The sequence below is a fragment of the Leuciscus leuciscus genome (assembly GCF_965113295.1).
Source record: "Leuciscus leuciscus genome assembly, chromosome: 22".
Taxonomy (NCBI): domain Eukaryota; kingdom Metazoa; phylum Chordata; class Actinopteri; order Cypriniformes; family Leuciscidae; genus Leuciscus; species Leuciscus leuciscus.
The window spans coordinates 24778859-24794153 of NC_138746.1; the positions used below are offsets into that span (position 1 = coordinate 24778859).

At 36.1% G+C, this 15295-nt stretch overlaps 1 protein-coding gene across 2 annotated transcripts in view; it reads left to right on the top strand.

Moving 5' to 3' along the window:
• The window catches only part of hpse2 (heparanase 2), an 85424-nt gene that overhangs the window by 30877 nt on the left and 39252 nt on the right, over positions 1–15295 (top strand). For both annotated transcript variants that reach the window (XR_014201714.1, XM_082154485.1), the window contains exons 4-6: positions 5246–5419; positions 8753–8924; positions 13478–13525. Coding sequence is in view for 1 of the 2 variants with exons in the window: in XM_082154485.1 (XP_082010611.1) it covers positions 5246–5419; positions 8753–8924; positions 13478–13525 (394 nt within the window). In the remaining variant the exon portion in view is untranslated. The remainder of the gene's footprint in view (positions 1–5245; positions 5420–8752; positions 8925–13477; positions 13526–15295) is intronic.

The window sequence follows — 15295 nt, forward strand, 5'->3', positions numbered from 1 at the left end:
TCTATCTATCTGTCTGTCTATCTATCTATCTATCTATCTATCTATCTATCTGTCTGTCTGTCTGTCTGTCTGTCTGTCTGTCTGTCTATCTATCTATCTATCTATCTATCTATCTGTCTATCTGTCTGTCTGTCTGTCTGTCTGTCTGTCTGTCTATCTATCTATCTGTCTATCTATCTATCTATCTATCTGTCTGTCTATCTATCTGTCTATCTGTCTATCTGTCTATCTATCTATCTATCTATCTATCTATCTGTCTATCTGTCTATCTATCTATCTATCTATCTATCTATCTATCTATCTATCTATCTATCTATCTATCTGTCTATCTGTCTATCTATCTATCTATCTATCTGTCTGTCTGTCTATCTATCTATCTATCTGTCTATATATCTATCTATCTATCTATCCATCTGTCTGTCTATCATTCTGTCGATTGATCTATCGTTCTATCTATATATCAATCGATTGTTCTATCAATCATTCTATCTGTCTATCTATCCATCTATCGATCGTTCTATCAAATGTTCTGTCATTCTATTGCTGTCTGTCTATTTATCTATGTATCGTTCATCATTCTATCTATTTAATTGACCTTATTTATTTATTGTACACAGAACTGCATGACACATTATGTTGTGCCTATATTCAGAACAATGAAATTTTTGCTCATGTGATATTGCTCTGTAATATTTCAAAAATTCCCAAACTAGGCATGCGTTTACAAATGATCAAAGTAGATTTAGCATGGTTCCTATGCTGTTTCTTTACCTGATCCAAAGTGCACTAGGAGGGAAATTGTGGGTTACCTGAGGAACAAAATCACATCTGGATCTGTTTCATCCTCTGCCCTAACAGCAGTCCTGCAAGTTTTCCATCCACCTGTCTTTGATGATATACTGCGCCGTTTTAATAACCTTGCGGTGCTAAAGGCTGCACAACAAGCAGAACTCCCACAATACTCCATAGACATGGCAAGGTTGTCCAACGTAATAATTAAAATAAATATAAATATATAAATATAAATATATATATATATATATATATATATATATATATATATATATATATATATAAAAATATAAAAAAAAATATATATATATGCTTACTTTATAAAGGCATTTTAATTCTAGTAAACAAGTCCATATAACTGCATTTGTTTGATGTCTGAAAGCCTGCTATGTAAGAGTGATAAAAGGTCTGTCATTGGTGTTTCACTGCATGTTTGAATTAAACATAATCTTGATCTCATTATTGTAATATTTTAATGAGTCTGTAATTGGAACACTTCCCTGCTGCTTTAAAGTGCTGATTTAAAAGACCGGTTTTTATAGTTTGGTACCCAGGGAAGCTGTGTGTTGGATCTTTTTACGAGACTTTGTACGTCCGTCCATGTGATTAGAATATTTACGTAGGCTATTTAGGAAACGACACTTTGCCGTTAGTGGTGATGTTTCAAATTGTGATGAAAGCTATAAAGATAACTACACAATTAAACTGAAGTTCAGCAGTCACGCCAGTGTGCATTTCTTCCATTCCCATCCATGCCGGCTGATTTTCTGCCTGTTGGTTCAGAATCTTGTGATTCTGTTTTGATTTTCTCTGAGGATTCACATCTACCCAAAAATGCTGATGAGAGGAACATTACTTCTGCCAATGCTGCAGTCAAAGAATTTAATAAATATAATCTCTGAAGAGATGTAATAGCAACTAGCAGCTAGTTGTACCTATGCCCAGAAAGAATCTGTAGACCTTCTTTGCATTTTCTGTGCGGATTTTGGTGGGAAATCTCTAGAAAGTTTTGAAACACAGTAAAACGTGTTCCTCGAAGCTGTACTACACTTTTATTGGTAACCGAACGTATAATCAATATATTTAATAAACAGATAGAAAGGGTGTGGGAACTTTGCGAATGATGGAACTTTGGAATTGTTCTAAAGTCTTCTTTTAAAAAAAAGAAGTTGATTCAACATTGAAATGAACTAAAGACATGAAATAATGGACCCACTTCTTTTAAATGACACTTAGCACAAAATCTCTCATCACTGACAAGATGGGGCTCCCTGTGCGTCTCTTGTTTCATCTGCTTCTTTTTAAACACAGGAAATGAAGTCAAAGGGCACTGAAATATTTGTGCTTATTTTTGCCGCTCTTAACAGATAGAATTTCCAAACATTAGCCAACGGCTGACCTTTAACAAAATCAGAATTATCATGTCTGTCTGTCAGGCTGGCAGATTTAAAATTTGAATACTTGAATGCATTTCGGTTTTTTATTTCCCTTTAGCCTGCATGTTGCGTTTGCTTATGCCCTGCGCATTAAAAGAGCAAGTTTTCCCAAATTCACCGTCACAAGTTTCCTTGAAGTATTTAAAAAAGTACAAATTTAAGTTATGTTTTTTTATTACATTTATTTTATTTAGGTAAAAATGTATTATTATTATTATTATTATTATTATATTAAGATATATTCATATCAGTATTAATTAATAATAATAATAATATTCGTTTTATTATATTATATTATTTTTTTTCAGTCCTGGAATTTTGAAGGAATATAATAAAGTATAATATATAGGCTAATACAATAGTCCAGTGGTTCTCAACCGGTTTGACCACGGTATCTGCATTTTCCCATGATCATTAAGACGCACACAAGTACCGTCCCACTTTATTTCACATACACATGAATTGTAAGAATCATAACACTGAATAGCCTAAATAGTATAAGATAATGCTATTAAATAGAAGTCCCAAACTAGTTTTTGTTAATACAATAAAGTTAGTAAGTTGGTATGAGCCGCTACAGTCATCAAACATATAGAAAATACTATAGCACAAAGTGATATTTTGGGTAAAGGTAATGGAAAGTACAATATACAATACTAACATGAACTCTTAATAAAACACATGGACACTGCTCCTGATGAATAGAATGAACATCATATCTTTATGCAAATCCTTCCCTGCTTACACACAATGTACCAGTTTCGCCTATATACTTAATTTATTGGTACTTTTTGGTAATTTCATGACTAACTAATTGACAATGTAAATGACATGGCATGTTCGTAATATCTTTTGCTCTTTTTATATGGTGAAGTGATATACAGTGTCCGCCTCCGCATTTGCGTCACCGTACAGTATATCTGACTTGACATGAAATTTAGTTTTTCTGAGGTGAACGACTTTTTAATTTCGTCATGAAAATAATGTTAGAATAATGACACTGACATAGCATGTCAACATCTCATCTGACAACATATACTGAAACAGTACAATGCTTTTTTTCTCAGGCACTCTTTACTTAAACTGCGTCTGACAGAAGAGTCAACAGCTTTCATGTATGTCTTTCAAAATAAAAGTCTTCCATCACTAAAAAAAAGTAAGAATTGTGTTCGTTTTTTTGAGAATTGCCAAACTCTGCAACACACTCAAAACGGTCTTGAGACCCATCGGGTGAGAAACACTGCAATAGTCTAACTTAGGGGTCGACCGATTAATCGGTCGGACGATTAATCGGCCGATTTTTTGCATTTTTTAACATAATCGGCATCGGCCAATATCCAGTATATCAAGCCGATTATTAGGCGGGCGCATCTGTGGGCAGCCTTGTGTTGTTGTTGTGGACGCACGCTGCGCCTAGAGTCATTCTCCAGCAGAGTGAGCAGACCTCATCCAGTGCCTAAGGAAGGAGCTAAGTTCCTTGGAGAAAACTCCTTTATATTTAATTAAAACCTTTTGATATGTTACTGCCAACTTCGAGAAAAAATATGAATAGGCGACATGACGTTCGGTGGATATTGATAGCGTAGTTGAGGTTGCATTAGCACAGCAGAAGGGTTGCTATCATGTCACAACAATAAGTAAGCAAGAATTTTGCAATTACAGACAGAGAATCTGATACTTTTATTTGTTCTGTTTTGTGTGTCTTATATTTGAGAGGGTTGTCACTCAATGCAGAGAAATAAGTAATAAAAAAGTGACCATAGGTTTAGTGAAGGACTGGCTTTGCTTTGCTAGCGTCGTCGCTAGGGTTGGGTAACGTTAGCTACAGACAGACCCGGTGCTAATACGGCACTGGTGCCTTAACGACCGTTATTTACCAGACCGAATATCAATGCGTATTTCTGTGCTACTGTTATGCCTGTGCTTCTCTTGGATGCTCTGAAAACGGACGTTAGAAACGTGACGCTAGTCAGCAGTTAACTTTAGCATACTGTTAGCTAGTAGCTGGATTAAACACGGTTAAAATGCTGGCCAAAGTGTAATGTGTGACTGTATTTCACTGTAGACTAGGGGTGGAACATGTAACTGTTATTCGTATTGAACCGAAACGGTACGGGCGTCATGGTTCGGTGTATACATTTACACGGAGAATACATGGTATAAAAATAAATAAAACTCGCGTGCAAATTAATTAATGTACTGCGGAACTACTGTTAGATACGCGAGTTCTTTGGGGACACCTAATCTGTAGCCCCGCCTTAGCTCTGAAGCAGGCTGCGATGTAAAGATTGCAATGCTGGAGTATGGTGTGTGTGTGTGTGTGTGTGTGTGTGTGTGTGTGTGGAAGAGAGAGAGGGAGAGGGAGACTCGGGAGAGGGAGAGAGGGGCGCAGGCGCGATCGAAAAGTCGCGTGTGTTTAAAGTCGCAAAGTGTTTACTTATATGTGTGTGTGTGTGTGTGTGTGTGTGTGTGTGTGTGTGTGTGTGTGTGTGTGTGTGAGAGGCGCGGATGCGATCGAACAGTGGAAACATAAAAACATACTCCGTCATTTTGTTTACAAGACATCATTCAAACTGCAAAGTGTTTAAGTTAACGTTACTGTTAATTACAATTTTAAGCAAAACAAATATATTAATCTGAAATGTAGCAAATTAATTTAATTCATTCAGGTACAATTACCAAACATATCTCAAGGTCACAACAAGTGCAGATTGGTCAAGTGTTCAATAAATGTTTTTGTTGAGAAATCTTGTCTATCTTAAGTAATTATTTGTGTTATATTTTATCTTTCAAATAGAGGTTAAAAACAAGCACATAATCGGCCAAATATCGGCCAAAATAAATCGGCAGCATTAATCGGCCATCGGCCGACCCGGATTTCAAAAGATCGGCATCGGCATCGGCCTGAAAAAACCCATATCGGTCGACCTCTAGTCTAACTAACTAAAATGTAAAATGGTTATGATAAAAAAAAAATGCAAGTATCAATGTTACAGCTTTGTTTGGCTTTTTCCCAGCCAGGTCTTTAGACAAACTCTACAACTTTGCCGACTGCGCAGGACTGCACCTGATCTTTGGGCTGAATGCCTTGCACAGAAACCCTGACAACTCATGGAACGCCTCCAGTGCCCTGAGCCTGCTCAAATACAGCGCCGGCAAAAAATACAACATCTCCTGGGAGCTCGGCAATGGTGAGTCCTCTCTGCTGTGACATCATTCATGCATCTACAAAAAAAAAAAAGAAAGCATCCATCTTGCAGTGATTATTGTGGGAGTGTGTAACTAAAAGGTTGCAGGTTTGAACCTTGCAAGGTGGAATTCTTGAACAAGACGTACACTTTAAGGAATAGTTCACTTCAAAATGAAAACCCTCAAGTTGTTCCAGACCTGTATGATTTTCAAAAGGAACATATTTTGAAGAATGTCGGTAACCAAACAGTTGATGGGCCTCATTGACTTGCATAGTATTTTTTTTTCCTACTATGGAAGTCAATGGGGTCCATCAACTGTTTGGTTACTGACATTCTTCAAATTATCTTCCTTTGTGTTCAGCAAAAGAAAGAAATTCATACAGGTCTGAAACAACTTGAGGGTGAGTAAATGATGACTATGAACTATTCCTTTAAAGTCCCCCTGTGGTGAAAATCAAGTTTTTAATGTTGTTTATATGTTTATGTTGTGTTTTTAATATGCTTTAAGGCAAACCATGTGCAAATTCATCAGTTAACACCATTGCTGAGTATTTTCTCCTTAAAACTGCAGTCTCAAAAATGTGCTTTAGAACCGCCCCTGTTTCCTACTGTCACTGATGTTACCAATCACCGTTACAACGTGTACAGCGTCAGCTCTGAAGTTTTTAGAAAATTATAAAATGGGTGTGTGCAACATTTATACATTGCTGTTACAGTAACTGACCAATCATGATAAGCATTTTGTTTAGATAATTATATATGCTGGAAACATTAAACATGTTAGGATTAATAAGATTAATTAAATCTGAATTTAATTCACTAAAACAAGCGAAATAAAGCATGAAACAAGTTGTGAGACTTCATTCGTCCTTGCCCTTAGTCTCTCTCAAAGTTATCGCACAAAAACGCCCATCAAAAGGCCCATCAATCCACACTCAACAAGCATCTTCTCATTTTCCACTGTCTTCTCATTGACCCACATCCACTTGAGACACTTCAAGTGCTTGATGTACAACAGCATAAAGGCTGGAAAAGTGTCAGCTGTATAAGCTGGGAATGTTTTATATAAGCAGCAGTCTTTACTGATACAATATTGTGGAAAAATTACTGGCATGGCCAATTCAAGAAGCTCTGGTCATTGTTACATTATACTATACTTCATATAAAACTAATCCCATTCCAACAGGGCTTATGTCAGGAGACAAATCACAAAGCAGAATCCAAAAGGACACCTGGTGACTTTGTAATCTGCTCTAAACACTCATTCATCTTTTGTCCTGTTCCAGACATGCTGAAAATTGCCCTATTCATGATGCCCTTGTATCAAATGTAACTCTATAAACCTGAAAACAACAAACTTTTGACAAAAAATTATATACAGTGTGTATATCTATATATATATATATAGCTGTTATTGACCGCATGTGCAGCTTGTAGTTGCACACTTAGCATTTATAAAAACTACTAAACCTATAAATATACCAGAGGCCGCTTAAAGAATGTACATAAACCATATATTGTCTTAATCGTTTGTTTATTGGCTACATTTTTAATGTGTCAAATGGTTACTAGCCGCCGGCGTGCAGCACATTTCTGCTTTTGCTCTGAGATTGTCATATAAGACCGAAGGGAGCAGAACGCTCAAAGAGAGCAATCTGTCTGCTCATACTGAATGTACAAAAAATTATTATATATTATCATAATTAATATCTGTCATGTAATATTGGATAAGAGCCTGGATTAGAGTTAAATCCTTCCATTTACCAAATTCTAATAAAGGCATGTTGTTACTGGAACAGCCATTTGGATGTTTGTCTTTTTGTCTTCAACTGTATCAATAACCACGTGCAAAGAAAAGCTGTTAGGGATAACTTGCTAAATCAGATTTTGCGAAGCTGTTAATTCAAAAACAAACTCTTTCAAGCGAACTAGGAGGCCAAATGAAACAAAGGGAAATATTTTCAGCTGTGGGTGGATGTTTATTGAGTGGGTCTTGCCAGCGTGACACAAAGTTTTCAAAGTGATGCACAGGCAGTGGGGTGATTTATTTCATGACTGTGTTATTGTGCTTTTTCTAAATGATAGGATCTGGATAATATTTTAATGGATGATAATGTCTCATATTTTCCACTGGCCCCAGCCTGGCCCGGTACTGTATTGACACAACAGCTCAGCATTTCTGCGTTTCTCTCCCTACACAAACACACACTCACACAGGCTGTGATGTTTATAAAATTCACCACTTGACTTCTGTAACATCCTTGCTGTGATTTCAAGTGTGCACCTCCCACAAGTGTTGCCTTGTTTAAATAGTTTACAAAGTGCTGACCACAATATAGGTCGTAATTCAAAGGCAGATGCATGTTCACTTGTGATTGGGTGTCAGCTTGCATCTAAAGTCTTAAAGGGATAGTTCACCCAAAAATTAATTGTTTTACTTGCCACAATTGTCAAGCTCCAAAATAAAAAAATAAATATATATAAATATTAAACATAATGATTAAACAGGATATATAGTTCCGGTCAAAAGTTTGGAAACATTACTATTTTTAATGTTTTTGAATGAAATCTCTTCTGCTCATAAAGACTGCATTTATTTGATCAAAAATACAGAAAAAAACTGTAATATTGTGAAATATTATTACAATTTAAAATAATGATTTTCTAATTGAATATACTTTAAAATAATATTTATTTTTGTGATGCAAAGCTGAATTTCAGCATCATTACTCCAGTCTTCAGTGTCACACAATCCTTCAGAAATCATTCTTATATGCTGTTTTATTATCAATGTTGGAAACAGTTGTGCTGCTTATTATAAAGTAACCTGTGATACTTTTTTCAGGATTCTTTGATGAATAAAAAGTTAAAATAGAACTCTTTTTAATCACAGGCTTGATAAGCATAAGAGACTTCTAGTAATGTTTAAATGTTTAAGTTTTGAACGGCTCTGTGTCTATACAAGCAAGGATGCATTAAATTGATAAAAAGGGCAATTTTATGTTGTTTCACACTTGTTACAAAAAAAGTCAAATATTTCAAGTAATGATCCTGAAAATTCAGCTTTGCATCACAGGAATAAATTCAATTTTAAAATAGATTTAACCAGAAAACAGTTGTTTTAAATTGTAATAATATTTCATGATATATAAAAAAAAAAATCTGTATTTTTGATCCAATAAATGCAGTCTTGTTGAGTTTAAGAGACTTTCAAAACCTTTTTAAAAATCACGAACTCCAAACTTTTGTACAAATTCCATTTTAAATGTATGCATTCTTAATTGGTAAAGCAGAATCTCATCATGTATATTTTTCTTTTATTTCCCCGCACAGAGCCCAACAGTTACCGCACAATGGCTTCTCGTTCAGTCAACAGCTCTCGTCTGGCTCAGGATTACGCTCTTCTGAGGACGTTACTGCAGTCGGTGCGTTTCTACAGCCGAGCAAACCTCTATGGGCCCAACGTCGGCCATCCTCGTAAAAACGCAATCCTGTTACTAGACGGGTGAGTGTCTCTGTCATTTGTTCAGAAATATAACAGCCTCCCTGCATGCACTTATTTGTTTGTTTGACATACGTGAAGAGTGATAACTTATAAACCAAATAGGTTAGGATTTTTTTGGGTTGTTTTTATAATGCTTAATGCTTTTCAATTGACACTGAAAACTGGAGTTTTAATGATGCTGAAAATTCAGCCATCACAGGAATAAATTACATTTTACAATAGAAAACGTAACGTAACAAACAAATGGGAATTTAGCGATAGTCATGCTCACACAAGTAAAGCAGGTTAACTTTGCAGATGAGCCGCAGTTTAGCAGTGTGACTACTAATGGGAGTCTTAAATATGTTCTTATTGGATGTGATTGTCACATCATGTGGGGTTTTGCGCTTTCAGTGTAGAAAGGCATTGTGAATGTTCACACATGGTGTTGGCAGAAGGGCTTATCTGATGTGTGACTCGTTTTAATGGCTTGTATAAGAGATCTCCAAAGCACATTGTTTAAGAGAGCGCGGGACAGTCCGCCTGCCTGGAGAAGCACATAGCTGAGCCATGTTTATGTTGCTCCATGTGGATTGTTAGTCCAGGGGCCTGTAGCACCAATGAAACTCACCGTCAGATAAATAAAGTGTCACTCTATTAATGGCGTGACAGAGCAATGTTCCACCTGTGTATTACTTGTTCCTCCCACTCTCTCCTGCAAGAGCGCAGAGGCTTCAGTATGGCAGCCCTCAATTTTGAGCATGTAGTGCAACATAGTAGCATATTTTAATTCCAGTGAGACATTATAAAAGAAATAACTTTGCAGTCAGTAAATCAAGAACCAATCAGGGGCTGCGTTTCCCAAAAGCACAGTAAGCCTAAGTTGATTGTAGAACAATTGCCACCAATTGTCTCTACGATCACCGTAGGCTTACGATGCAGGAGATGCGTCAAAATCAATCAAAACCCACAGCCAATCAGAACAGCGTGTGGGTGGAGTCTCGCAGCAAGTGCACAGCACCAGATCTTGATGGCAATCTTAAGAAAATGTATAAGTAGGCTACATATTACACAATTTAAACATTATAAAAAATACATAGGCTACTGAGTTACTAAAACAATCTTTGTCAAAGAATACACTTGTTTGTTCACAGTTTGAACGTTCTTGTTTCCATTTGTTTAATTTCAAGATCTGAGGTGAATTATCCATTTAAACATTATTAAAAATACATAGGCTACTGAGTTACTAAAACAATCTTTGTATTTTAAAGCTACAAAGCTGGAGCACTAAATGATTTTCAAAGTCACTCTGCATGCTTTTAACATTAAATAAAGCACATAAACAGTACCTGAGATTATCATTGCCACACTTTGTGTTTGTTGTTCCGGCCTCGACGTCGCAGAAAAATAGGAGCGTTTCTAAAATAGACTCGTCGCGTGTCGCCGTCGCCGTCGCCGTCGCGGCTGGTTAGGACAAAAACTCTGATTAACATGGAAAAGATAACTTTCATCGCACGTCACGTGTAGTTAGGACACAGTGGTAGAGTGCAGAAGAATAAGGCTATTCAAAAACTGCTTACAGAAATGAACATCATGAAAATCCTTAGGGCCCAGTGTTTTATTTTAAGGGGGGCATATAATGGTTCAAAAAAGAACATTATTTTGTGTATTTGGTTTAATGCATAATGTGTTTACGTGGTTTTAGGTTAAAAAATGTCATTATTTTAAACATACTATACATTATTGTTGCTCATCTATGCCTCTATGAAACGCGTCGATTTTTACAAAGCTCTGAAAAGCACGGTGTGCTCTCATTGGTCAGCGATCCAGTGCATTGTGAGTGGCCCAAAAACCTTAATCGTGTGACGGAAATGTCAGATCCCTTACCATATTTGGAACATCAGCTCCCAAAGCAATAATGACAGCGGATAATGTCGTAATACCTTATCAATTCGAGCCCGAATCTGACCCGGAAAATGCAGATTGGTAAGGTTTTATTTCATTGGGGACATAATGTCTGTTTATGAGTTGCTACAGGTGTGAGAACACTATGTAAACATAAAACCATGTCTGAATTTGTGATCGTAGAAACGACAAGCAACCACTACTCTATACTGCTCAAAACTCGTCGCTTCAGCTCACTCGTCGGTTCGGTACTGCTCAGCCGGCCTTGTAGCTACTCTCCCAGGTTCTGGGAAACAGTCCTCCGAAAAATGCGCAGCACACAGTCGAATATTTTGGTTGTACTGTTCTGGAACAGTGTTGTAAATAAAGCTTAACCACTGTTTTCTAATTGTGTCCTCTTTTGTTAGACCAAACAAAGTAGTTTGGCTTTAGCAACGAAAAACAAAGCGTCTCCACGACATGGCGGCGCCGGCGGCAACAATAATACAGCGAGAATAGAAGTTACGCCTTCTTTCTTTGCGTATACGTTTGGGCGGTGTTATGAAACTCTGCCCTCACACACTGACGTATATTTGTGGGGGCGTGTTTGAACGAAGCGTTTTAGGTAGGCGTGGCTGAGCCTTAACTTTTATAAAGAATATCTCTTTGGGTTTGAGACTTTGAGCTTTGTAACTCTGCAGATCTTGAACTAACAGCTACATAACACACGAAAGAAAAAGGAAAAGAAAATCGCAGCATATGACCCCTTTAATGTATTGTTTCTATAAAGGACAAATAATTTATGTTCAGTCCACATGACTGAATTCCCTTTAAAATGAGAATCATGTCTCAATCGTTTAGCCTGTGGTTTTTAAAAAGGGATTTGAGCAAGACTGCCACGATTCTAAACACATATATTTTTATGACAGAAGCTTATTAAAGCAGTGCCAGTGTTGATGTGCTTAGTATTAAGACCACATTTTTCTAATTCGTTCCTTGTAAATGACCTCTGAGATAAATACCTCTGGGTTTCATTTGTGAGCATTCATTGAACATTGTTTGTGCTTTTGTGCTGTTCAACAAAAACTGGTTTCGTAGAATAATGGCTTATGTGAGTGGATACTAATTGGTTGTAATTCCTGTGTGACAGAGCCAGACATAAATCTATCAATGCCTGACCAGAGCTTCCTCATTCTTGCAACCAGTTGGCCCTGTCCACACACACACACACACACACACACACACACACACACACAATGGGAGAACAAACTGCCAAAACTAAAGAAAAAGATTCTAAATTGTGAAATATTATAATACTATTAATAATATTCTATGTGACATTGTATTATATATTATTACATATATTAATATATAATAAAATAGAAATATTAATAATATTATATTAATTCAAATATTTTTTAAAAAGTAAAGAAATTGATACTACATTATACTACATTTACACACACACACACACACACACACACACATATATATATATATATATATATATATATAAAAACAAATGTGTGTATATATATATATATATATATATATATATATATATATATATATATATATATATATATATATATATATCGTTTTTTTTATAAATGACTGATTGCTATGGAAGCCCATTTTGCCTCAGTAAAAAAATAATAAGGTAATTGCAATTTTATTTCTCGTAATTTTTTATTTCTTGCAATTGCGGTTAATCTGACATTATTGCTTACAATTAAAATGTATTACTGATTGTGTACTTGTCTTTAGTTAGCTTGAGCTCTTTTTGGTTACAGTAGGCTAGTATTGTGTAGAATGTATGATTGCAAAATTTCAACATCATCTAAAACTATAGCATTGTAACAGCCTGATTTCCAGCAAAAAATAAATAATAAAATAATAAATAATAAAATGACTCCCATCGTGATATCGTGATACGTTTTTGGTCATGATGCCCACCCCTAAATAAAAGTCTCTTTATCATTGTTGCTTCTCAAGTAATACATTTTTAAGGAGGAAAACCTGGGCCCACAAGGATCGGCCTATAATTCTCAGCACTTGAGCGATCTGCCGTAATTTTTGCCTAAGTTTCTCTGCTCTGTGTGAGTTGTACTGTGCAGTGTAGGTGCGCCCCATTACTTTCTGCCACAAGCCGTCTCGTGTTTTCCTGCGGGGGCTTTTTGAGCAGTCACAACTTTGGCAGGCTGAAATGAAACTTTGGTATTACAACCACAAGTGCTTCGTCGAAGGTCTTCCTCAGAACGAGACGCCACCCCTTGCTGCTACCAGTCTCGTTCAGATGGAAATGATAAATGCAGTTTTAACTCAGCAGACAGACAGAAGGAAAGAGAGGGAGACGAGAGGGGAATTATGGGATGGCATGGAGTTTTGGAAGGGTGGTCGCTATTTTTCTGTGCGGAACTTTGCTTTGCCGTCACACGAATAACTGTTTAGAAACTTCGCTCCTTATAAGGAGTTTTGCTCCCTCGTTTGATTAAGATTACTACGCTCCCTGGTAAGCATGAGAGATCAGTGTCACCAGCGAAATAAACAGACACCTCCTTATGGGTCTTTCAGTTCTTTTTTGTGAGTCTTTTATGACTAAAACTGCTGAAGAATCATTCGTTTTTTCCAATGCAATAATAACCTTCCCTATTGACTTTAACAATACTGAATTTTTCTCTCTTTCACAGGTTTATGAAAAACGGTGGTTCTGTGGTCGACGCAGTAACGTGGCAACAGTAGGTATTTTACCTTTTTTAAATTATTTACTTTTATTGTTCTCCATTGTTTATGGAAACTTTGAGATCATCTCTCTAAAGATGCAATGCAGCTTTGCAGTGGTATGAAACCAAAACAGAATGCGAATACAAAAGTTTCAGTTGTTCTCAACTGGTGGGTCACGACCCATAAATGAGACGCAGGTCTGTTCCGATACTGCAGGAGAAAAACAGTGCAAATTTAGAAAAAAAGCACATTAAGTTGAGTGTGTGTGTAATTCCCAAATGTTGTGTACCAAATGACTCACTATACACTATGCACTTGTACAATATCATGCACTATGTACTCAATCGTGTAAGGTTTACATTTTATATACGGGTATTTTGCATCGGAGTCTATATATTTGTGTATAGTTAGGAGTGGACAAATAATATACAAACTTATAGACCATACCAACTTTAAAAAAAGTTTTGGTTTTACATAATTAGTCAAATTGTTGAGCAGTAATAGTACTATTCATACAGTTTAACTGGTTTATTTTAGGGACCTTTTTATTATTACTTTTTAACAATAAACAATTTTGGTACTGATTCTGGGTCCTGAAGCAACCAGTTTAGTACCACTAGGTAATTTCATAATTTGTTATGCACAATAATGTTTTGTAGGGATACACCGATACCACTTTTTTCAGAAAGAATTCGATATTGATAGTTTTAGCCTATTTGCCGATACCAAGTACCGATACGTGTATTTTCATTGCATTTTTTGATTTTTAGAAATATTGGCCAGAGAAACCAAAAGAATATGAATCAAATTAGTTGGCTTAGCAAATAGATATTTCCTTCAGTTATTTTCATGCCTAAATATGCATGTTTAAATGTATTGTAGGAGCTACCGTTACTTTTACTATTCATATTATTGCTCTATCATATTTCTATCGTATTACTGTACCCACCTTCCTGGAATAATGTAGGGAACCACTCGTTATACATAAATCATGTAACAGTTCATGGTTTTACTTGCACATACAATTTAGTTTTATTTCAAATGACGCGTGTCTGTCTGTCTGTCTGTCTGTCTGTCTGTCTGTCTGTCTCTCTCTCTCTCTCTCTCTCTCTCTCTCTCTCTCTCTCTCTCTCTCTCTGTATATCAACAGTTAACGTTAGTAATATAAACCAGTGTCATTTTCAAATTCAGCTGCCTTGTCAATGGATAAGAAACATTTCCTGTTTTCAGATATTTTGTTAAGAGCATATTACACAATATTCAATATTTATTTTGAACAGTCATTATGCACAGTACATCTCATTTGCTTTTATTGAAATTTTACTGCATGTAATATATCTGTCATTGGCTACCTTGCTCTCTAGGCATCAGCATACAAAAAGTTTGTCGTCCTGCTCTGTTGTTAATCAAACATGAGTCTGCATTTCCCCACCTCCGCCTTAATTTCTAACACCTGTGAGGTGGGATAATGTGCTGGAAGGTAAATTTACACTCTTAGCAAACACATGCAAGCCTCTAATTAAGGCTTTTTTCCTAATCTGGTTAAGTACCATTACTGAGAAGCATCATAAAAGACGTCAACAGTTGGTGTGTGTTCAATAGTACTTCTCACTTTGGTTAAAACAATTAGCATTCCTTTCATACTTTCAACAAAAACATTCTATTCTCTAACTATTCTATTCTATTCTAAGCCTACAAAGGCTGTATTTATTTGATAAAAAAAAACAAAAAAACACAGCAAAAACAGTAATATTGTGAAATATTATTACAATTAAAAAACTGTT